Here is a 26,505-nt window from a genome sequence, read left to right as displayed (position 1 = left end):
CGATATTTTAATCCTTGGTTATTAAAGTGCTATTCACTATTTGGTAGGACTATGAGCATTGTTTGCGCGGATGGCTTTTTAACCCCTATTTTTCATTCATCCAGTTTGTTCGTGGGTCCCTCCTCTTGATGGTGGTGGCACATCTATGATGGCGACACATCTGCTGTGGTGGTGGCAGTTGTCTTCCAATTTTAGGGCTTTTATTGTCGGGCTTGCCTCTTTGGGCTTTTTGTTGTATTTTCTTTTAGGTCATACTTGTATTTGGCTTGCCTTTGAACTTTCTATCTCGTGTACCAACTTTTTTAATTAACGAAAGTTATCTAGTTTGAAAAAAAGGGTAGATTGACAGTTAAACTCCTGTGATCTTGATTTGAAGAGAAAGAGGAAAACAGTACTATAGTGGTTTTGCTTTTGTTTGTTTTATCGTGTGGCTGGCAGGATCAAGAGCGTCCTTTACAAAAGCAGATTGGGCAGACGGTTTAAAGCCAAAACCCTAGAAAAGACATGCAGCCCCATGCATGCGTTTTCATTCTCATAGATATATGGTCGGTGATTGATGCGTTTAACTTTCATCATTCATTTATTTTTATGACCTTATTAGAATTAGTTATATGTACATATATAGAGATATATACATCAAGATCAAGTTGTGGTTTGTATAGTTTGTACATATATGAAATATGCATGGCTCTTAGAATCTCGGTCAGTCTCAGTCACATTGGTGACATGCCCATCCAAAGAAGCGGGTTGACAACCGCCAAACTGGTCCAAGCCACGAGATGCCTGTGGTGTTGAAAATTATTAATAATGTATCCTCAGTCGTCAATAGTAAGTCCCAAGAATTAACCCAAATGGGTCCATATTCCGTATATATATCTTGCTATAAGGGCGGCCCCATAAATAAGCATCAGCTAGTTGCAAGAGCGCGCAGACTCATCCCTGGCTAAACCTAAACCTCATTAAGCTAGGAGCATGTATATCATATGTCTGGAAGATGAGAGAAATCTGGCTACTTACTTATTTGTAATCTATATGTCATCCTCGATCCCTCTTTTACTTTGAAGTCTTATTTTTTTTCATACGGAAAATGATACATTTTTGTACTAAATTTGTTTGTGACATGATGTGGTTAGTAATGTGTATCATTTGCTAACCACATCATGTCGTATATAAATTTAGTACAAAATTGTAGTATCTCATTTAGTTTTACAATATTATTTATACTTTTACATAACGAGCTCAAGACTTGCAATTACCTATCTAAATTTAAATTAAAGGCCACATGCAATTCAACTCTATACCAAGTACTAGAAGAATTCACCAAACATATTTTGAATTGTATTTATATATGCATATGCATATTAATCAAGAAGGTGTAAATTCATAAAATGACAAATTGAAAATAATGTTAAATCCCAAATTAATGTTAAATCATGATGATAAACCTTCTGACTTGGTGTTTCCATCCATCATGCATGTAGATGAAGTCAGTATCCTATATGCATGTGTATGTGAAATATCTAAAACGTTAAAAGGAAAAGAGAGAATCATCAAAATAAAGTTAAACATATATAAACAAAATGGTGAGAAAATGTGAGGTCAATGGCCTGGATCTGGAAGAAATTAAACAAGTGGGCAGCTAGCGCTACAACTTTCCAGTGAGGACTAGACAGGACAAGATTTCATACATATAACAGAATGTAAGATTTATCTGTATCTGAGTAGGGGGGCCATCCACCCTGAAAATGACTCGAGCGCATATATATATATACACACACACATATATATATATATATATATACATACATACATATATATATACACACATATTTATACATATTATGTATATATACATATATGTATATATATATATATATTATGTATGTATATATTATATATGTATATAGACTAGGTATTAGGTTAAGTATATATAATAATTCGTGGCATTAAGATAAAGTCAATGTTGATCGGCTTGGTGATGCATATGACCTTGGAAGTGGGTGAAAATTATAAGCCTAATTTTCTTCATTTTTGTTAAATTAAGCTCATTACCTACCTGCAATTTGATAGCCAATTATATCACCAAATTGGTAACCAAATCTCTATACCTACAGATTCTAGTTAGAAAAATAAGTAGGCTTCTTACCACTGATTTCTTGCTGATTCGTTAGCTAGGTTTCACCTTCTTCCAGTGTACAGTATACAATAATAATAATAATCAATATTTATAGTTTCATCTTCTTACTAATTATGTACGCTGCAAGGCTCTACTTCTTTGAGTTTTGGTGGAAAACATTCAATTTTTACTAAATTAGTAAAGATACAATATTTGTGATATAAGAGTGAACTTGATTTTTTCGAGGGCAGTTCAATAAAATTGGTCAGTCTTGCTCTTCATATAAATGCTATTCGGTATGGCCGGCTTCTATTTGTTTATTGTTGCTTTTTGTTATTTAATAAAAAATTACGTAGATAGAGGATAGTGATAACTATAATATGTGCATGTGTGTGAGATGGTTAGGATGTATGTGAGGTAGTTAAGTTGGTTAAGAGTCTATGGTGTAAGGTTGTGACAAGTGTCAACATCTTAAGAGTCTTGTGTTAGCTTAGTATCTAAGCAATGTTGCTAGATATATACACAATGTAATCAGTGTTAATGTGGTTGAATTGAATTGAAAATAATACATACATTTTCTTTCTCTCTATCTCTTTCTTCCTCTCTGTTTACATGGTATCAGAGCCTGAAAAGCTTCGGCTTGAAGGTTTCTCGATCTTGTTCTTCTGCTTCCGCTCTATATTCTGCATCAACGGTCTGTCTTCTTTTTCTCCGGGCCTTGATTTTTCTCTGTGTCTTCGACTGGGTGCAACCTTCTCTTTGCACACCAAGTGTTTGTTATAATTCCTCTAAGAAATTCTTCATTTAGATTTCTTCCTTCTTCGGTTGCAATGGTGACTTCTGCTCAACTACAGATTCTTCAATCTCCCATCACGTCTCTCATATCCACAATTTCTTCTTCTGTGACTGTCAAACTCTATGATTCCAATTATCTAACTTGGAATTTCCAGATCGAGTTGCTACTTGAAGGCCATGGTCTTATGGGTTTTGTCGATAGGTCTCATCCATGTCCTGCTCGATTCAATGTCCCTATTTCTGAAGGTTCCTCTGTCCCTTTGAGTGATGTTTCATCTTCGACTGAAAGTGATGACTTCAAGGTTTGGAAAATGCATGATCGGGCATTGATGCAATTACTCACAGCTACTTTATCTCCTTCAGCAGTTTCTTGTGCAATTGGTAGTTCCAGCGCTCATGATCTGTGGCAGCGTCTCAAAGAAAATTTTTTGATTGTCACTAGAGCAACGATCTTTCAGATGAAATCTGAATTACAGAACATCAAGAAAGGTACGAATTCGATTTCGATATATTTGCAACGCATTAAAGAAGCTCGTGATTATCTGTTTGCTGCTGGAGTTCAGTTCGATGATGACGATATTGTGATTTTGACCTTGAATGGTCTCTCATCTGAATATAATACTCTGAGATCTATTATTCGAGGCCGTGAAAATGTCATCTCCATGAAAGATCTCCGATCTCAGTTACTTGCTGAGGAAGCAATGGTTGAAAACATTCCCATTACACCTTTCTTGTCTGCTATGGTTGCTCGAAATAATGGCAGTGTCTCTAAACCTGAGGGTCATTCCACTGATACTTCTTATGGTGGTTCTTCTCTGTCTACATTTTATTCATCCGGTCCTTCTGGGATCAGGCCAAACCAAAGCAAGAACAAATACAAAGGGAAATTTCAGTACAATTCTCAGTCTCGGTTTGGAAATTCCAAGTCCACTAATGGCAATTATAATTCGGCTCCTGGCATTCTTGGTTCTTCTCCACCAAAGCAACAGGGTGTTTCTAGTAACTCTTGTCAAATTTGTGGCAAGTTTGGCCATTTTGCTCCAACTTGCCGATTCCGGAATTCTGATAGTACCATTTCTGAGGGTTGTCAAATCTGTGGGAAGAAGAATCATAGTGCTAAATATTGCCATTTCAGAAACTCTAACCCTTCTACTCAAGCTCCAACTGCTTTGCATGTTTCTTCATCACAACATCATCAGCCAAGTGCTCCTCCTCAACAATTTTGGCTTACTGATTCTGGAGCATCTTCCCATATGACAGCTGACTTGAGTAATATGTCCCTGGCCTCTCCATATCCTGCTGATGAAACCATTTAGACTGCGAGTGGTGCAGGTTTATCAATATCTCATATTGGTTCCTCCACTCTTCATACTCCTTTAAAACCATTGCAATTAAATTCAGTTCTTTGTGTTCCTGGATTATCTCAGAACCTGTTATCTGTGCATCAATTGTGCTTAGATAATCATTGTTGGTTGATCTATGATGCCTTTTGTTTTTTGATCCAGGACAAAGCCACAGGGAAGATTCTCTTTCAAGGCAAATGCAGTAATGGATTGTATCTCATACCACTTCCAGCAAGAGTTCGAGCTATCTCTTCTCAATCTCAAGCTGCCTATCTTGGCCGTCAAGTATCTTCTAGTCTTTGGCATAGTTGGTTAGGTCACCCATCTAATTCTGTGGTCTATGTCATGTTAAAGAAGTGTAATATGTCTGTCTCACCTGATTCCTTGCCTGTAATGTGTCATACATGTCTGGAAGGCAAGTTTTGTAAATTGCCCTTTGTTAAATCTGTGTCTAAGTCTCTCCACCCATTTGAAATCATTCATAGTGATGTATGGGGTCATTCTCCTTGTACTTCGATAGATGGTTTTCGGTACTATGTGACATTCATTGATAAATGCACTAGACATTGTTGGTTGTTTCCCATTCTTAATAAAAGTGATGTTTTCTCTACCTTTGTTGGTTTTTCTAATTTTGTCTCTAATCATTTTTCCACTTCCATTAAAACATTACAAAGTGATGGTGGAGGAGAATATCTTAGTAAATCTTTTCAAAAGTTTTTGTTGGACAAAGGCATCAAACATCACCTATCCTGTCCTTATACACCTGAGCAAAACGGGTTAGCCAAACGAAAGCATAGGCATATCATTGAAACTGCTATAACCCTGTTACAAACAGCTTCCTTACCCCCTATTTTCTGGTCTTTTGCTGTCCAAACTACTGTTTACCTTATCAATCGAATGCCCTCACCTACACTTTATAATAAATCTCCTTTTGAACTATTGTTTAATGATATTCCCGATGTTCATCATCTCAGAATATTTGGTTGCTCAGTATTTCCGTTACTAAAACCATATAACAATTCCAAGTTACAACCCAAGACAATAAAATGCATTTTTCTAGGCTATGCTTCCAGTTACAAAGGTTTCATTTGCTATGACATTGTTCATACCCGGTTTTATATTTCCAGACATGTAATGTTTGATAAGTCAGAATTTCCATATCTTACCTTGTCTGCTACATGTTCTGTCTCTAATCACTCCACCTCTACATTTGTACCCTCTTCCCTATCTCCATTCATTTTAGTCACTGGTACCAATCATATTGTGTCCCTCCCACATTCTAGGACACCTAGTATGCCAGAGCCTATGTCACATCCATGTTCTGATCAACACAGTGGTACTTCAACTTCATTACAGTCCATTACTGCATCAACAGGCCACCAATCCTCTTCTTCATTCTCTGTGGCTCCTGCGATTCCAAATGTGTCCTGTTCTGAGATCTTTCATGAGTCTCCTACTCTGCCTTCGAGTGCTCCTGGTGTTGCCATACAACATGAGTTTCAACCTGACAGATTGCAGGTTCTTCTTCCTATTCCTCCTATGAACACTCATTCTATGCAAACCCGAGCAAAAAATGGTATTTCGAATAAGAAAGCTTTTCTTTCTGTGGTTCAAGATGCTGATTCAGTTGATCTTTCTCAAATGGAACTTGCCACCTATAAGTCGGCTCTAAAGTCTCCATTATGGTTTTCTGCTATGGAAGAAAAGTTGGCTGCTCTTAAAACACAACATACTTGGTCTTTGGTCCCATTACCTCATAATAAGAATTTGGTAGGCTGCAAGTGGGTTTTCAAGCTTAAGAGACATGCTGATGGGACTATTTCCAGGTACAAAGCAAGGCTTGTTGCCAAAGGTTTCAATCAAGAAGAGGGTATTGACTATGGAGAGACTTTTAGTCCGGTTGTCAAACCTACAACTGTGAGGTTGGTCATTGCCTTGGCAGCACATTTTGGGTGGTCTTTGCGTCAACTCGATGTGAAGAATGCATTTCTTCATGGCATTCTTAATGAGGAAGTGTATATGTCCCAGCCACCAGGGTTTAGTGATCCACATAACCCTACACATGTTTGCAGATTGCATAAGTCTTTGTATGGCTTAAAACAAGCCCCGAGAGCATGGAATGAGAGGTTCACATCTTTTCTTCCTTCTCTGGGGTTCCTTTCAACATATTCTGATCCGTCTTTATTTGTCAAGCATGATGGACATTCTGTGGTCCTTCTCCTCCTTTATGTGGATGATATTATCATCACAGGGAATCATTCTGTCCCTATTGCTGCAGTGATTACGGCTTTGACTGAGGAATTTGATATTAAAGATTTAGGTCCTCTTCATTATTTTATTGGGATCCAAATCACACATAATGCAAGTGGACTGTTCCTCTCTCAGTCTAAATATGTGTCTGATTTGTTGGTTAAAGCTGACATGGTTCATTCTAAGCCGTGCTCCACACCTTGCTTACCTTATAATAGGTTATTGAAAGATGATGGCCATCCTTTCAATAATCCTTCTCTCTATAGAAGCATTGTGGGTGCTCTTCAATATCTCACTTTCACAAGGCCCGATATCTCCTTCTCGGTTCATCAGGTTTGTCAATTCATGCACTGTCCAATGGACTCTCATTATGCTGCTGTGAAGAGGATTCTTTGCTATTTAAAAGGTACTATGGACCTTGGCATTCAGTTTCGCAAAGGAGACTTGAATCTTCATGCATTCAGTGATGCTGATTGGGCTGAAGACCCTAATGACAGACGGTCTACTACTGGTTTAGTTGTGTTTCTCGAGCCAAATCCCATTTCTTGGTTATCCAAGAAACAACATACAGTTTCTCGTTCATCTACAGAAGCTGAATACCGCGCCCTCTCAAGTACTTCTGCAGAAATTGATTGGATCAAACAGATTCTTCACTTTATGAAAATTGATGTGCCTTGTCCGACGACCCTGTACTGTGATAATCTTTCTGCTATTGCCCTTGCATATAATCCTGTCATGCATCAGCGGACCAAACATATTGAGGTTGATGTTCATTTTGTCCAAGAAAGGGTGGCAAAGAAGCTTCTGCAGGTGCACTTTGTTTCCTCTAATGAGCAGTTTGCTGATATCCTTACAAAGGGGTTGTTTGCTCCTCTATATCAAACACACTGCTACAATCTCAGCCTTGGCAAGCTCCACTCTGAGATTGAGGGAGGATGATAACTATAATATGTGCATGTGTGTGAGATGGTTAGGATGTATGTGAGGTAGTTAAGTTGGTTAAGAGTCTATGGTGTAAGGTTGTGACAAGTGTCAACATCTTAAGAGTCTTGTGTTAGCTTAGTATCAAAGCAATGTTGCTAGATATATACACAATGTAATCAGTGTTAATGTGGTTGAATTGAATTGAAAATAATACATACATTTTCTTTCTCTCTATCTCTTTCTTCCTCTCTGTTTATAGATAGGAGGGCTGTTCTATTGGAGACTCAGCAATTTCTAATTGCTCTAAGCAGGAAGGAAGTAGTCTATTTTATAGTTGATAGCTAAACCTTGAGGTCTTGGTTCTTTCTCTCTTGTGTGGATTGGGAGAATAAGGCTACTATGGTTGTGAAATTTAGCCCTCAGATTTCACTATTCAATTTTTCCTATTTCATATTTTCAGGGAATTATTATTATTTTTCAATAATTTTTGGTGTTTTTCATTAGTTAGTTGAATTCGATTTTTCTTGGTTATCCATTAAAAATCTGTAAACCTTTCAAGGTCAATCCTAGTATTTTCCAATAGAGCTCAATCCCACGTGAGCGTACGCGAAAACTATTCGCGAAACGAAGTTATAATAAAAGAGAAATAAGCAAGGAAAGGCATATGCAGTTTCATCATTGGACCGCCATAAATAGAAGGCCCCAACAAAACTGCAAAGCTAGAGCAACCTTTCTATTTTTTGAAAAGCTACCTCGATACCTATACTTGACCCGCGAATGTGACTCGTTCCTAGAGTTTGTTCGACGCTGATTTCAGTGATTTTCAATGATGATGAACCTATCCACCACCCTAGATCGACTTAGCATCATTCTAGCTTTCTTTTCCACCCAACCTTGCCCTCGTTTAGACATTTTCCGACGAGTCAAGCTCGAAAGGTGTCCGATCTCCTCGAAGGAAAACTCCCCATCTATGTCCACCCTGACGTCAACAACCACCATCAGTCGACAACCTAGTAACCCAATAAGAGATCATTGGGTCCTGATCACTTATCGGTGCAGCAACGACGGTGAGGTAAGGCCACGAAGTTCTGACGATTCGTGACTTTCACAATGGTTTTCACTGTCTTTCATCCATAACAAAGCTCTAGCGAACGTATGAAAGTTACTCCACACATTGTAATCAATCTTCTGGTGAAACTCGAGCCATTTTGGAGTTGGTCGGAAATTGCATCGAAGCTCGGCCACCAGCCACAACATGTGGTGACATGTGGCGGCGCTGTGTGGCCAATGACTCAACCTTGTGTTTCTAAGCTAATATTGATGCCTTGAATCCATTTGATGTGATTCCATTATTTGGGCCTAGTTTCCTAAAGGACTACTATTTGACCTCTATGGTAGGCGGAGATCCAATCGTTAGATTGTTATGAATTTGAGTATGTTGTTGTGTAACCAATGTGTTACTCTTAGGAACTTGTGGTTGGGAAGTCCGATGTGCGGATCTTACGAATGAGAATAATTAGAAGGGTTGACCTTAGCTGAAATCACTTTAATCGAGGATTGATTTTTTGTCAACATGTTCATAATCATTCTAAAAATGATGAGGTTAACATTTTTAGAGACCTGATAAAGCCTAGTCAGCGTGCCATCCAAGGGACGTGCACCTTAGTTTGCATACAATTGGTACTTTATCGGGATTTACATGTTTATTGGGCTTCTAAATGAGAGTAATGATATTGCACAATTGCTAGTATGATGAGATGAGAAGGGATCATAATAGAATTATTCCATATAACTTGTACGTCTTCGTGACCATATATTTGTTTGTCATGTGAACGATAGGGTAAGTGTTTACCATGCAAACCTTGTGGGTTAATGTTTAATGTATGACGTGTGATAATAAGACTGCATGTAGCAGTGTGGTACATGGATGGTCATGCTTGGTTAATATGCATTAGAGGACCACACTATTGTACGTATGTCTATGGTCATGTTCAGTTAATCCACATTAGGGGGCTATAAGCATTCTAGGAGTGGTTTCCTTAAGTTCATCTAGAATCCTATATTCTTTAGATTCCATTGAGTTGATTTGGAATCTTGCTTCCTATATGGTTTAGTTGAGTTGGTTTAGAACCCTATATTCTTTGGATTCCATTGAGTTGGTCTAAAATCCTACTTCATGCATAATTTCGTCGAGTTGGTCTAGAACTTTATATTCCTTGGATTCATTTAAGTTGGTCTGGAATACTACTTCGTGCATAGTTTCTTTGAGTTGGTTTAGAATTCTATATTCTTTGGATTCAATTAAGTTGGTTTGGAATCCTAATTCGTGCATGGTTCAGTTACATTGTTCCAAAACCCTATATTCTTTGGAGTCCGTTGAGTTGGTCTATAATCCTACTTCATGCATGGTTTCATTGAGATGGTCTGGAACTTTATATTCTTTGGATTCCATTAAGTTGGTCTAGAAATTGGAATCCTACTTCCTGCAAGGTTTCATTGAGTTAGCCCGGAACATCATATTCTTTGGATTTCTGAATTGGTATGGGATCCTACTTCGTGCATGGGTCGGTTGAGTTGGTCTGAAACCCTATATTCTTTGGATTCCATTGAGTTTGTCTAGATCCTATTATGTGCATGGTTTCGTTGAGTTGGTTTTGAACTCTATATTCTTGGGATTCCATTGAGCTGGTTTGGAAGCCTAGTTGTTAGATGGTTTCGTTGAGTAGTCTAGAGTCTAATGAATCATGCTTGTTAAGTTCCATTGAGTGATTCTAGAACTCTATGTTTTCCTGCTAGTTAATATCATGAGAAATTTGGAAGTCATTTCAAATACAAGATTGATTTTTTTTTTATGCTTAACAAAATAGAGAACTACGATTGGCTTGATATATTCACAAAGTACATAGGCAATCTAAACCTAAGGTTCAGTGCAGCCATATAATGAAATAAAATAAAATAAAATGTTATTACATTGTTGAACTAATGGTTTGTTTTTAGTCATGTCCCAAAATTGGGGCTTGGCAATAATAAACAGATGCCCCAGCCTTTTGTGGAGCCCGACTCGCCTGATCCATCATTTATTAAAAAAAAAAAAACCTTATATTGCATATTTTCTAATAAATAAGAAAGTACATAGCCAAATGCCACAAACCTCAGATGAACAAGAAAAGAATGCCACAAACCTTGCATATTAAGCTTTGCTTCTTTAATTAAATGAGGAGTTGGCAAAATGTATTGTCAAACATAAGATTATCTTATAATTGTCAAAGTTTATTGTCTCACGTATTAGATAATAATGGTTAGGCGACAAAATGTATTACACTGCCAATGTTGTTGATCGTTATGCCAGGGATATCTTCATCTTGTGACAATGCATACGTAAATTATTATTGTTAGTGGATGTCATAGAATCATTGATCATCTTTATTCACTTTTGGGCTTCCTAACTTCACACTAAATACAACGTGTAACGTTACACTATCACATACAAAGTTCACAGTCCAAGGCAACATAATAATAATACGGTTATAGTTAATAAAAAAATTACATAGGTATTATTATAACAAAGTTGGTGTTTACATTGTAAAGGGACCAACAAAGTAAGATATGATACAGTAAAACATCTCTATAGTGATACTCTGAATGAATAACCTCCTAATAGTCATAAAAAATTCTAGTCCCAACTTGGGCAAGTTATATATAGTAATAAACTCCACATCATAATAAGTTATAATTTTTCTACATCACATCTTAAGGAAACTTGCCTCCACAATAATGATTGTCAATAAGTCCAAAAGTATGTAACGTCACAAATAAAAGTTTTAGATAACCAAAATATTTTTTCTAAATTTTGTTGGGATAATGCTTTATTGTTTAAGAGTTGATCTCACGTCCTTGAGCTTGCAGGTACATAATACCTTGTCAACATGAATATCTTTTTGTTGAAGTTAAAATGTTTCCAACGGTTCAAGTATGTTCACAAATTCTTTGGTATGCCTTTAAAGATTAGGTGTCTCTATTTTTTCAAAGTTACATTTCAAAAATTGGTGTGCTTCATTAATTATTGATGTAGAGCTTTGGATCCATAAAATTTTCATAAGAATAATTAAGTAAAGAACTAAAATTAAGTGATAACCTCCGAATGATAAGAAAGTTGATTTAGTCCCAATATAATTGCATAGAGATTTTATTGTATGTAGATGTGATTGTCATCGGTCAAATTAAAGGGTGCTGGTATATATATTTTTTCTTTCTAAGGTACCGTACATGCATGTACATTGCAGCCTCCTAGGATCCCACGGTGAAAGAGTCAAGCGATCTTTCTGGAAGGCAGGCATCGTTATTTTCTTTCAACCCATTTGCGACTTGGAAAGAAAAGGACAAAATTCATTTCGCTTGTTCCATTGTTGCAGATGAGATAACTCATAACCACCCCTCTAATTCCAAGAATTCTTCACTTCTTCTTTACGCGTTCAAATATGAAAATTGTTGGGTGTCTACTTTGTAGCTAGCTATGCGAAAATCGATCACTACTATGATATCCAGAGTAGCCTTAGCTTATAATTTGCCCTTTCTTCTTTTTTCTTGGATTCCTCCGGACCCATTTTATGATGTATTTAGTCCTCTAATACGACACGGTTTGGCTTTTACATAGAAAGGCTAAAAACAAAAACCCAAAAAGTTTTGTTTACCAAACTTAATTGTAAATGACTGGATGCATCCACTGGAGAAAGAAAGAGAGATGGTGATGTTGATGATGACAGGATTGGATGAGGACGAGGACTCATCATCATGCAAGTGGTCATTGCAGTGAATTCATAACTTGTCAACAAATTAAGGTTAGCTTTAGGGCGGCACGTTTACAAACCCGTCATCAAAATGAGAAGCAATTGAATTGAGGAGTAGTTAAATTGATGATGCATTAAAATTAACTTATAATTGAAGTTGTTTACTAAATTGTTTGAAATTGAAGTAAAAATGATGTTGCTTCCATATAAGTTGTTTATCAAACACCTTGAATTGGAATTAAAACTAATTTAATTACTAAACTGCCCATGTTCTAAATAAGTTCATTTTTGTGTTAGTTAATACATTTTAATTTCCAAAATAACATGTACGTAGACCTAATTTTTTTTACGAAAAAATTAAATAAATTAGTAAATAAACAAACAAATAAGATAAAGTAATCCAAGCCATCACCTTGAATGAGAACATACAATTACAAGTTTGTCAACCATGAATAGGTGGCTGCGGTGTTGGGCATGTGTAGGAGCGGAAGTGACTAGGGTGGCTGCGGTGGTCAGGGAAAGGCAGGGGTGGCGCCGGGCTGCGGCGGTATGATGAGTTTAGCCTTACAATGGGCTAGTAATAATATGGTTCAAATTCGCCTTTGGCGAGAATTGAACCTAAGATCTTTCATTTAGAAGTGAAAAGGAATACCACTAGACCATAGTACTAAGTGGCATTTTGGAGTTTAAAAGTCGAGTGAGCGTACGTAAAGGGCTTCCATTCCGTATCTCCACATCCGCCGGAATAGGGTTACCACCTATATTTAGGGAGATCAATTACTCCTAATTGTTGAGGAATTCAATTCAAAATTCATATGAATTCCACCACCTTTTTTATTTCCTATTATTTAGTAAACACAAGAATACTTCGTAATCGAAATTTAACTTCTTTTTAATTTTGATTATGGTTAAGTAAACATGCCCTTAATCCAATATTAATTTAGCAAATTTTTGGACTTAGGCGAACAAATGGTCGGTATTAAAGTATGTGACCACTACTACATTCCCTATTTGTCTGTCAAAATCTTATTCATCGATTTTTTTTTCCTACAGTTATTTGTTGAATTTCCCATCACATGTTGTGTGGTTTCCAATTTTAGATCTCGTTTATCAATATAAAAACTCGATAAGTATATATTGTGGCCGGGGCATGAATTTCACATAAGCGTTGAATTACTTGAATATCTCTACAGCTAAGAAAGCAGTAGACTTATAGACCTTGTCACATTGTTGTTACTTGATTCAAGGGTTCTTTGATGTTTAAGTTAGACTTAGAGAATGAATCAGAATTCAAGAGCTTGAGTATCTTAGTAGAGTAACAGTTACCTCTCATGGTCGGAGGCCATGTAATTACATGTAAGGGATACTTTGGATGCGGTCTCTAATCCTTAATATTTTTTTACTAAAATCTTAATGGTATTCAAAGTTTGATCAAAGTCCCTTGACTTTGTACACCTGATTATATTACAATTAATATTTATATTTTTATAGTTTTGACATTAATTGTTTGATATTTTATGAGATTTATAATCCTATAAATTTTAAATTCCTCATTATAATACTATTAGAAACGGTTACAATAAAAAAATTCAAACATTTTGATTGAATAAACAGATAAAAACTATGTAAAAATAAGAAATAATAAATGGCAAAAGAATGTATCCATAGTGTTAAAAAAATTGGTACATTTTACAAAAAAATTGGTACATTTCACATATAGCAAAATGGTACATTAATAAAGAAGAATGGGTACATTATAAATAAATTATGGTACAGATAAAAGATTAAAACATTATGAGTACAAATGAATTTTTAAAAAATATAGGCACTAAAAGAAATTAATGCATGGGTACAAAATAAAACTAAAAAGAAAATACTACAAATTTTAAAAAAAAAATGTTGCAAATTAAAAGTGGGTACAAACTCAAAATATAAATATATGATACAAAGTTTAGCCATAAAACATAAATATACAATATGTAATTTTTATATCATTGATTAAATATACAATGTCACGTGACGGTATACACATGGGTACAAACACAAATAAAACTTTAAAAAATATGGGCACAAAAAGAAACTAATATATGGGTACAAATTAAAAATGAAAAGAAAATTGCTACGAACTAAAAATAAAAATATATGATAAAAAAATTTAGCCATAAATATAAATATACTAATTTTAACATTTTTAACACTAAAAGAATATATTTAAAAATAAAAATATTTTATTATTCAAATAATTAATGATGTTATTAATACCCAAGGACCTTGATCAAAAATTGAAAATAAATAGGATTTTAATCAATGAAATAGTAAAAAGAATAATGTAAACCTAATTTCCCTATATATATGTCGATATGATTGAGCTTGAAGATGATTCATTTGGTCATGCGTCGCATACTATGATTGAATAGTTTAAGATCAGTTATATCTCGCCCATCAAGTCAATTAGCTGTTTGATTAGAAAAGACGTGATGAATGATGCCAATAAGAGTTCCAATGGTGGAGATCAGATAGATCGTTATCTCATTACTGATCTTGTGGGATGATTCTTTATCTAGCCTTATTAAGCTAATCCCCTTATATCAGACCTTGCTAAGTCTGAAGAGGGATTTGTCCCTCGCTAAGCCTTCGCAACAAACTTACGTACTCTCCCGAGTTATATACTTTTATTTATTCGCTGCTTGACTACCGCTTAGGCGTTTGGTCTGATTAGGCTTAATTGTGGCAGTTGGCCACCTCCTAGCACCTAAGCGGTTATTTAGGCCATTTTTTATAAAAAAAAGTTTGGGCCCTAGATGCTAGGTTTCTACTCGCCGTCCGATTACCGTCTAATATTTTTTACAACATTGCTAATATAACCCCATATAAAGACATCATGTCTTTCATAAATATAATTTTAATGAGAATAATTAGATGACTCTGGCCTTTCTATTTCATTCATGAAAATGGCACCAAATGAAGAACATGACCCAATAGGAACCTGCAAATAAAGATGTGAAACTACACGATAATATTATCAGGAGTAATTCTAGGAAAACTAAATTTGTAACTTAAATTTTGAAAACTAAAGGATATAGAAGTTGATAATTAGTTTATTACTTAAGCGTTGGTAAACGTGCTCATTCCTATTGGTGACACATCATTTAGTTTGCAAATTTTATCTTCAACTTTAGTCTTCTTAACATTACCCATATCAAATATAGCAAGAAAATGAAAGAGGCGGACGATTCATAGAAATCAGTAATTTAGTGTTGCAAGATCATATGAGATATGAGAACTCTCAAAGTAATTGTGGGATCGGAAAATATGACTCTATAACTTTATTATAAATATCTTTACAAACAATATTTTTCTTTAACAAGCAATATTATCTACACTAAGGAGATGGGGAAGTGAGCTAAGTCTCACAATGGGCTGGTAATAATGTGGTTCAAATTCGCCTTTAGCGAGAATCAAACCTAAGACTTCTCACTTACAAAGGAAAATAAATATCACTAGACCCGTAGTAGTAAGCAACCTCTACAAACGATTTTTTTTTTTTTGAACAAACAATATTATCTACACTAAAGAGTGGGAGAGTGGGCTAAGCCTCACATTGGATGAGTCATAATAATGTGGTTCAAATTCGTTTTTGGCGAGAATCGAATCTAATACCTCTCACTCACAAGTGAAAGAGAATACCACTAAACTGTAATACTAAGCAGCCTACAAACGACATTAAAGGAGAGGAATTTGAACTTTATATATAACTCGAGCACAGAGGTTAATACTGTTGAGGTTATGACTCAATTATTATTAGATTTTTTATTTGAGAAATTATTACCATTAGATAATATACTGTAATTTCGATATCTGAATACAGTATGTTATTATCAGACATAAGGAAAAAGAGAACGGTCACGCGTTTCGCTTGACTCACATATATGCACTCAGCATATCATCACAATTACGTATAATAAAAACAGATATATAACCACATATGACCCACTCCAAGTCTCTAACCATGTATAACCAATTAGTTTAATGGTAGAATCTCAACATTTTTTACGGTATCAAAGTAAATTGTCTCATGTGTAAGCTTAACAGCTGCATATGTTTCACGTCACCCAATTAGTGTTGTCTATATATTAAACTTGAAAATTCAACATACGTGAGGGTATATGTTGAGACTATAACTCTCATATCAAAAAAATAAAACAAAACCTTACATATGTTTATAAACAGTTAAACTACTCTTTATATTTCTAATTAATAAAACCTCAACTTTCTTTCATATACAGTAATAAAATTGAGATATGTTATTAACTTATTACCCACAACGCCAAATATTTTGAGGCCCAGAATATATGAAAGTTATCCCACATTATGAACCTCCTTATATGTACATGTCCCATCCCCAACCTATGCATAATGCTTATGCATGCGTTACTCCTCTCCAGCCACATCACCACCTCCCAGCCAATTACTTTCATACAAGTTTGGATGCAAGAAACGAGATAGATTCCTTGATTATTCTTAAAATGCATATATGCATCTTCCTACTTCATGAGTACATGTGTGAGTATAGCCCCTTATTCTCACGGGTTCACGAGTACACTGTACACGTGTGAGTATAGCCATTTAGTAAATATGCATAAATGCTTAGTAACTTACTAACTTGTTCTTAATTATGTTGGTTTTTCTTCTCAATTTGTAAGAGATGTCAAATTTAAATCTTATGTTACCCATTAAATAGAATAATAATGTTTTGTAAGTTTATTACATTGTATAATTCACATAGTCAATAATTAACTTACAATCATATTTCTCTCATTGAAATTGGAAGCAGTTTCAGTTACAACATTTGTAATCAATTAATTCTTGATTTGGCAATTTATATTCCCATGCCAAGTTCTAATGCCCCACCCTTGTTGATGAAGATAAAAAGATACGACAATGTTCCATAAACAAAATGGTAAAAGAAAATTAATGATAATAACTAAGCTTGAGGAGTTATTCAATTTATGGATGTGGAACATTGTATGTGTTTTCGCATTGTGATGTGACTTTTGTACTCTGTTTCTATTTCTTTCCGTGCACTGTTTAGCCTTATTTTTCTTAACTTTGAAAATCAATGAATGAAAGGTGAGTCAAAATATAAAGTTAAAAGCAAAAGTGCACAAAAAAAATAAAATAGGAGTGGAAATCCTACTTTTTAACGAGTGACTCATGGTTTAAGTTGCGCATGTAAGTCAAAAGCATTTTTTTTTAAATGCTGGACTAAAAAAAATTGTAAATGCATTCTCCTTCAAAACACTTCATGATGGATTTACAAAACTCTATACCTAGGAACAAAATTGTCTGTTCACATAATAAAAGATTTTGTAAATATTATCTCTACAAAAAATTAATTTAACTAAGGTTATATATTTATTTAATAAACTGTAGCATGTAATTAAATGATTCTGAATGTTTTTACTAATTCTGGTCATCTACTTTATACAATTCGTCATATTTATCAAATTTTTTTTACAAAAATAATATTTAAATAATGATTTAAAATATGAACGGTTATAATCACAATCACAAAATTCCATGAATTACCTACGAAAGTGTTTTAAAGAGGAATTCCCTTCACAATTTTTGTGAAGGCAAGTATATTGTTCTATATTTGTTCCCTACTTACCTGGCACGTGATATGTATTTTTAAAGAAAATACCACATTATTGCATTAAATAAAGAACAATATATGTGTCGAACTCGTATCAGCATCATGGCAATTTACAATCAGAAAAGTAAAAACAAAATTAAGTTATATAGCATGCATGACACTAATACAATGTTTTTAATATCGCTAAGCAGTAGGTGGGCGGCTAACATGATATATAACATATAAATAACATGTAATTAAGTCATATATTGATGGTATATTTTTGTTTTGTACGTAATTACTTAGGGGGTGTATTCAATTGAGATTTCGAGGAATTTTAATTCTTTTAATGAATCTAGGGGTATTCAATCAAGATTTTAAGTGATTATCTGAAATTCAATGTCTATTTAATCATGATTTTAAGATAGTTTATTAAAATCCTTAGAAATCTTGGTATATTCAATTAAATTTTAAAGAAGTTTATATCATTACAGGTGTATTCAATTAGAATTTGATTTTAAAGAATTTCAAAATGTTGAGGAATTAGAGAGAATTGGAGAGATTTTATAATGTATTTTAAGCATCCACAAATCTCATCTCTTCCCATGAGATTTCAAGGGAATTGAATCAAAATTTTACATAGAATCTCTACAAATCAATTAAACTTCATAAAAATCCATGGATTTATAAATCCATTTAAAATCTCTGCAATTCCCAATTGAATACACCCTCCTTAATTCATGATATATTTTTATTAATTAGGCATAGAACAGTGATAATGTCACATGGGTTTTAAGTCATTATACATTATTAGATTTTTTTTCTTCTGTCAAACGATACATCTTGTTAAATGAAATGTTAGATTAGCTACTGATATATTTGAACCCATGCCGTCGTGCAAGGCTCAACACATTTCTACCATTGTGGTAAGGAGCCACTTGCAAATGGTTAGTGATTGACTCTTATATCTTTTTGTCTCTCTTTCTCTCTATATGAATGTAATGTAGGCTTTAAACTATTATAATTAGTTAGAACATGAATATTCTACCATTCCTCTCTCTCTCTCGTGCCCTTCGTTTACATGGAAGAGCCTACTCAACCCAAATGTGAAAAACTGAATCCAAATGTCTAAGTGTAAGGAAGCACAACGGGGAAGCACAACAACCATAAATGCAATTGAAGGAACCAATAAACTGGAATTTGCAGGAAGAAAGGTGAGATGGAAAATACCACAGTTGGGACACTTAAGGTGAATTGTGATGCAGCTTGGAATCCACAATCACATAAAGGTGGTGTGGGATGGGTTATAAGGAACTTTGCCGGCCTGCTGCACTCTGCAGGAGGATGGGAAAACCTGTACCGTTCCGTTGAAATTGTTGAAGCTACTGCGTTGAGGGCAGCGCTGCAGGAGTGTGCAAAGAAAGACATCGATTCTATTGAGATTGAAACTGATGCAAAGACAATCATGCAGATGATCAATAAGGAAACTGGAACAGAAGCATCTTTGGAGGATATCATTCATGACATCTGGAATCTCGCTCAAACATTCCAAAATGCAACGTTGACGTATGCCCATCGGGAGTGCAACCACGCTGCTCGTGCTGTTGCCTCTTATGTCTCTAAGGATGGAAGTGTCCATTTATGGTATTGTAATGGGCCAAAATTTATTTTCAATATTATAGCGGAAGATGTAAACATTTCAATTAGAATCTAATAAACTCCATCTTTCAGACCAAAGAAAAAAAAAAAAAAAACAGGAAATGACACTGCATTACTGTGTCTAAATCAAAATGTAAAAAATAGAGCTAGGAATTGACACTGCATTACAATGTCTGAATCCAAATGTAAAAATCAAGAGTTGCGCGAGGTATGAAGCGTAGGAGGTGTGTAAGTGATGGGAAAAAAAAACTAGGAAACGGACACTGCAACACAGCATTTGAATCCAAAAGTAAAAGATTGAACCAGGAAACAGACACTACCTTGTAGTGTCTGAATCCAAATGTAAAAAAGAACATGTAGGAGGCGTGTGAGTGATGAAAAATGAAATCATAAAATGGACAATGCAACACAGTGTTTGAATCTAAATGTAGAAAACAGAATCATTGCAGTGTCTGATTCGTATTGACTTGTTCCAAAATATAAAAACTATGAGAAACGAGTGTTAGTTGAGGTAGGTGCCATTTGTAGTGGTAGATTTTGTAATTTTTGTTTATGTTAAAGGCATTTAGGTATCACAATACATGATTGACCTATTTATAATTAATATAAATATTGTTGAGATATTGTAATATTGTAACTTTTAATTGATTTTTTGGAGTAAAAAATAATCGAGAAAAATATGGAGGCGACATGTGGATTAATGGGTGAAAATGACAAAATTACCCTCAAGACACACCGGAACTCCTACGCGCAAGCAGTAAACAATAACAACTCAATCAAGGTCATAAGTGATCAAAATATGTATTTATTCAAAACCTATTTCATCAATCCTCATCAAATCCTCCGCACAAGGTAACATTCAATTATTCATTCAAAATAAGATTAATTACCTAAATTAATTGATTAATTTCCTAATTGATTGCAAGATATTATTTTGACATAATATCTTGCAATTACACCCAAAAACCACCATAAGTGGTTGGACCCCTTTTCTCTAAATAGGGACCGGCCACACTCCCATAAATAGCTCCAATTTCTCCTAAAAACCTAATTCCAACTCTGTTGCAAAATTCTCCAAATTCTCTAAACGCTTTTCCCTCAAATTCTAACTTTGGCATTAGAGGTTCTTCGGTCAAAGTCCCCCTCTCTCTCCCCCCCCCCCAAAAAAATTAATCATGGGTGCGTGAGGCTCTTGGCTTTGACCTAAGGTGTTAATTGTTTTGCAGGTGCATTTTCGTTCGAGAGGAAGAAGGCGGAAATTTGCATCTATGGATTTTATACAAAATCATCCTTTAATAAATGTTTACGTATAATTTCAAACAAAAAATTATAGTTGTATTGGGAAACAAAAAAAATACAAAATAGAAGGATATATAAAGAATTTGTATATTAATTAGAAAATTAAAAAAAAAAGCTGATTACTAAGAGAGATAGGTTGTGAATGTGAGAAAAAAAGAGTGAGGAGAGAAAGAAAGTGTGGGAAGAAGAGAAAAAGAAACCCAAAGAAAAATAGGAAAACTAACGAAAAGTCCAAAAAAACTTCTTTTTTAATGAAAAATCATTTTTAAAGGTATAATGAATAACATCAAGGAAAGGTATAAATGTGGTTTTTCGTTAAAAGTGAACAGTAACGGTAGTGTTTTGTTAAAACTCCCAAGAAAAATTGATTCATTAACTCACTTTTTATATAATAAAATAGATGAGACAAAGACATGCCTGATTAGCCCGTCAATCGCCCATTTAGGCACCGGCTAACAAATTTTTTGATTTTTTTTTAACAATTACTGATTAATCGAAATGATGGCTAGCCGCCTGGTGTCATGAAATTTTCATACAAGCAAGTAACATTTCTAGAACCTACTCCAACCCTTGGAGTAAAACTCAAATTTTAGGTTCTAAACTCACCCCAACTTACTCCAACCCTTGGGGCAAATATGAGTTTTAACCCAAAACTCATTTATTGGGTAAATTTTGACCAGGATTCCCCTATTGGTTAGTGGGCTGGCCCACCATATATGTGTATTTTTTTAGTTTTATATTTATAAATTCATTGAATCCAACGGTAAAAAAAAAAGAAAGAATCTAATGGTCCAAATTTAAACTCAACGGCTAAAATAATTTTAAAAAAAAATTCTTTCATGTGTTTCATATTTTTTTAATAGTTTTCCATGACTTGCATGGTGTCGATTTAGTGATTTTTCAATATTTATCCAAATCTAAATATTTTTAAGTTAAAATGTTCATAAAATTAAATTAGGATATTCTACATAAAGTTTTTTAATAAAAAAGTTACTTTAAGAAAAAAAAATTATCTTAAATTCATTCTTTAATAATTTCAGGCTAAAAATTTAACCCAGAACAACTAGAGCAGAAAAACTATTTCTGAGTTAAAAATATTAGGTTTTAACCCAAGAGTTGGACATGGTCTAAAACCGCCCTAGCATCGCATCATTACTCTTTCAGCATGTTCAAGTGCAGAGTGAAAAATAGGCTTAGGTTTAGAGAGATTGTTCGATGTGTAACGAACATGGGACAGTACGTCATATATAGAGAAATACCTAAAAAATAAAAAATTTCTTTATTTGTATAATAACATATGGTGTACTGTATTGTACGTATTAAAAAATCTCTCAAATCTCTCTGCTTGTTGAAGATTATAATAAGAAAAGAAAGGAATTATAAATATAAAATCATTTTTCTAATGACGATGAAGGAAAAGTCCAGGGGCACCGCTAAGAGACTGTGGCCACCCTGTCTTGTTTTTGAAATGTCACTTTCTCACCTTAAACACCTTAGCGCATACCTCTTCTATGTAGGGCCTCAAAGCTTTGTAGATATTTCTATTAACTCCGCTTTTTTTCCTTCTTCTTCTGCTTCTCTCTCTAGTTTATTAACTTTATTTCCCTCCTTGTTACTTTCCTCACCCTGTTAAACGGGAGAGAGACAGAGACAGAGATAGAACGAAAGAGAGAGAAAAAAGAAAGCTTTTAATTAAGGGCATGGAATGACATATTAACCTCTCTTATCTCGCCTACCACTTGCGCGCAGTTGCATATACCAGTTAATAACTCGTACAAAAGTTTTTGGTATAAAGAGGGCAGCGGGATGCCCAATCTAGGTATAGGAGGAATTACTAGTACTGAGTGCTTGACGAACTAGCTTGCTTTAATTAGTTACGAACTAGCTAGCTTTAATTAGTTAGTTTCTAATCAGTTTATGGCAGTTGCAGAAACAACAACAACCTCATCATCATCAACAATGAGCCACGACGACTCCAACAAGGCCGACCATGATCATGAGCATGAGCATGATGAGTATGTTGATGAGCATGAGCACGACATGGTGATGCCGGGCTTTCGCTTCCACCCAACTGAGGAGGAACTTGTAGAGTTCTACCTTCGCCGTAAGGTTGAGGGCAAGCGCTTCAATGTTGAACTCATTACTTTTCTCGATCTTTATCGCTATGACCCTTGGGAACTTCCAGGTATATGTACACACACCACACACAGATCGATCCAAATATTCATTTGGATTCACCATATACAAAGCAGTACATATATGTGAAATTCAACACCTTGACCTTCTTTAAGATAATTTTATTTTATCTTAACTTGTATGAATGATTGTGTGCAGCTATTGCAGTAATTTAACTTGTATGAATGATTGTGTACAGCTATGGCAGCAATTGGGGAGAAGGAATGGTTCTTTTATGTGCCAAGAGACCGCAAGTACCGCAACGGCGATAGGCCAAACCGGGTAACTACTTCTGGGTATTGGAAGGCAACTGGAGCCGACCGCATGATCCGAAGCGAAAACTTCCGCTCAATCGGCCTCAAGAAAACCCTAGTCTTTTACTCCGGGAAAGCTCCCAAAGGCATTCGAACTAGTTGGATCATGAACGAATATCGCTTGCCGCATCATGAAACTGAACGATATCAAAAGGTACACATATACATATAGATTAAAACTAAATTTTCAAACTCATCTGGAAATGATTAGACTCTTTGGGACTTCTTTCTCGATTTACCTACAGACCCTTTGGGACTTCTCGAGTACTGATGGTGAGCGAGTAGGATTGCTCCTTGTTATACCTCAACTCACAATCTTCAACATATATACCTACATAAGGATATTGTCTTCACTAAGCCTAAACTTTGATCAGTTTACTCACTATATATATATATGCCTAGCTTAATTAATATAATTAGCTAGTTTTCAGTCTCCAAATTATAGATCTTGAGTTTATTCCAATTCTTTTTTATATACACCACAGATAATTTGGCATAAGAGGTACAACTTATTAGCAAAGAAACAAGATAAGAAAATTTCTAAGAACACAGCTCAAAATTGATCATTACTTCCCTTATTTGTTATATAAATTAATTATTTTAGCATGCACGATCTAGTTTGATATACATCATGTATTTTCTCCAAATAAATCAATATCTCTTCCTAATTATTCAATATATGGATTGATCCTTCGATTCTACTTTGGGTGGATCGACGTCTAATTTGCATTAATTTAAATTTCAGGGAGAAATATCACTATGCCGAGTATACAAGAGAGCCGGAGTTGAAGACCACCCATCACTCCCTCGTTGTCTCCCGGCATCCAGGGCATCCACATCTAGATCATCAGTACTAGTGGCTCAATCGACGACCAGGTCAGACAATAAAAAGCAGCATACCAATAATATCAACACAGTTGATAGTGTGATTGAAAAACTCCAAGCTTTTAATGAAGGCCAATCGCAGCAGATTCATCATGATCATGAACATCAGATGGATCAAAAGATGAACATCGAAACTGAAGGTAGCAGCAGAAATTCTGATGTGACAACAGTTTTGCGGCTTTCCAAGCATAAAGCGTACCCTCAGGGCCACCACCAGCACCACAACATTGAGAGTAGTACCGCTGCCGCACCTGGACAACCGGGTGCTCCAACTCATCCTGTGGATCAGGAAGAAGGGATGGCTGCTTTCTCGCACCACTCAGCAAACTCAAAGCAATCTGGTGCTAATTGCTCTTCGGTGATCTCGAGTACTGGCAATTCATGTGCAGCACTCTTCACGAGTGGTTCTTCTTCTGTTTTGTCTTCCAATATGAATGCGATTGATGATCTTCATAGACTTTTGAATTACCAACCTGTACACGTACAGCAGCAGGCTGCTTCCAATCATCACCAACATCAACAATATGTACATCATCATCTAGTGCAATACTATGATCATCATCATCATCATCCCCAACCCAGCAACCTCTTCTCAACAAATTTCCCTTCAGCGGCGGCAGCACTATCAACTATACAGCCACAGCAGCAGCAGCAGCTCCCCTCTAACGCACTTCCGACTGCTTTCTCTGACCGCCTATGGGACTGGAATCCAATATCAGAGCCAACCCGGCCGGACTACAACAATCTGTTCAAGTAATCCAATTATATCAGTACATATTTATAGTACTGATTACCATGGATTTTCTTACATATAGATCCATAATAGTTCCATCGATAAACTTCTTAATTAGTTATGCTATTAGCTAGCTACTTTAATGAATGATTTATCTAGCTAGCCAGCTAGCTTACCCCTTAATAAGTTCTAGGTCTAGTAATCTAATTGCTTAATGTTCTAGCACATTAAGCTTATATATACTTGATTTTTTCTTTTAATGTTATGACTTATATATATAATATGTTTCATTGTTTCTCTTCAGGGTTTTTGGTTAAAGTATTAAATTATTCACAACTGCCTTTTGTTTATGTCACTATTTATATATATACGAGTAATGTTAAGTAGACCAACTTTTTAGATTAAATTTGCAAACCAATAATATATCACCAATAGAAAATAAGCATGTTAATCAACAATTGAGTAATAATCCAATTAATCATCACTAACCACGTTATATAGTTTACAAATTTAATCTAAATAGTCGGTCTTCCTAGCATTACTCTATAATATGTGATATCGCTAGCCTTAGAACTGTGTTTGGATGAATATATGAGTACTACACTACTGCATGCATTGGTGAAGGTGCTTAATTAATTACTAATTAGGGTTTCAAAGTAAATCGTATGGGTGAATCTTCTTTTTCCTTTTGTGAACGTCGTCTTTTATTCTCTTTATGATTTCAAGTAGTTCAGAGTTCCTAAAAATGAAGAACAAGTTAATTGGAGATCAAGTGATGAATTAGGGATCCCGATCCATGTGTTATTCTCTAAGTTCCTCAACATCACTTTTATGTTTTATCAAAAGTTACATTGTGTACAATTCAAAGTGTAAATCTTTATTTCCAATGACGATAAATAAAAAAAAAACAAGAAAATTATAGGTGTGTGTGTATATATATATATATAGATATATATGAACATGTGAGATACACCTATACTTTGTATTCTGGCTATTGAGTGCCGAACAGAAAATGGAGGAGCGATGACAATCTTAAATTACATTGATTAATATCAGGGTTGATAATGTTTATATTACACTATAATACTTATATATTACAGAGATATTATTTTTTCCAAACGATAAACTGATTTATTAATGGTTAAATACGAATCTTAACATCAACAACTAGGATATTAAAGAGCCAAATTGGCTTCCAATTATCCCAGTGAAACACACCACTCTCTTTAAAAACATAAGCAACCACCTTAGAGGCGACTTTATACACTTCTGAGGATAGAACCTAAGTGCAACGGACCTCGAATGTCATGGACAATCCTTTCCACCCACATCTCCGTAGTCCCGCTGACGTTAACATAACTATCACCGCCTTTGCGCATGTCTCTTCCTCCACCATATCGAAACCCCACCCCACACAGGCCACCAACCCAGCACGTATGGCCTCCGCCACTGCCATGATACTTGAGTTGCTATAAAAATCCAGCAGCCGTGACTGTACATAAGAAGTTTGATTTATTCTTGGTGCTGTGATAATACATGCGCGTGGGCGTGTGTGTGAATATAACTTGTAAGGGGAAGATGTAAATCAAA

General features: G+C 35.1%; 1 protein-coding gene across 2 annotated transcripts; it reads left to right on the top strand.

Moving 5' to 3' along the window:
* Positions 1-22,417: 22,417 nt before the first annotated feature.
* Positions 22,418-25,218, top strand: LOC126633449 (NAC domain-containing protein 35-like). 2 transcript variants are annotated; one of them, XM_050304061.1, is made up of 4 exons: positions 22,418-22,627; positions 22,739-22,993; positions 23,183-23,451; positions 24,043-25,218. In XM_050304061.1, the coding sequence occupies exons 1-4, from the start codon at positions 22,615-22,617 to the stop codon at positions 24,937-24,939; spliced, it is 1,434 nt and encodes a 477-aa protein (XP_050160018.1). In that variant the 5' UTR covers positions 22,418-22,614; the 3' UTR covers positions 24,940-25,218. The 2 variants fall into 2 exon arrangements, with proteins under 2 accessions (XP_050160018.1, XP_050160017.1); XM_050304060.1 differs by having other exon boundaries at positions 22,733-22,993.
* Positions 25,219-26,505: the final 1,287 nt, after the last annotated feature.

The sequence above is a fragment of the Malus sylvestris genome, chromosome 8 (genome assembly GCF_916048215.2).
Source record: "Malus sylvestris chromosome 8, drMalSylv7.2, whole genome shotgun sequence".
NCBI lineage: Eukaryota > Viridiplantae > Streptophyta > Magnoliopsida > Rosales > Rosaceae > Malus > Malus sylvestris.
The sequence above is the reverse complement of the archived record's forward strand: the minus strand, read 5'-3'. Positions and strand labels throughout refer to the sequence as shown.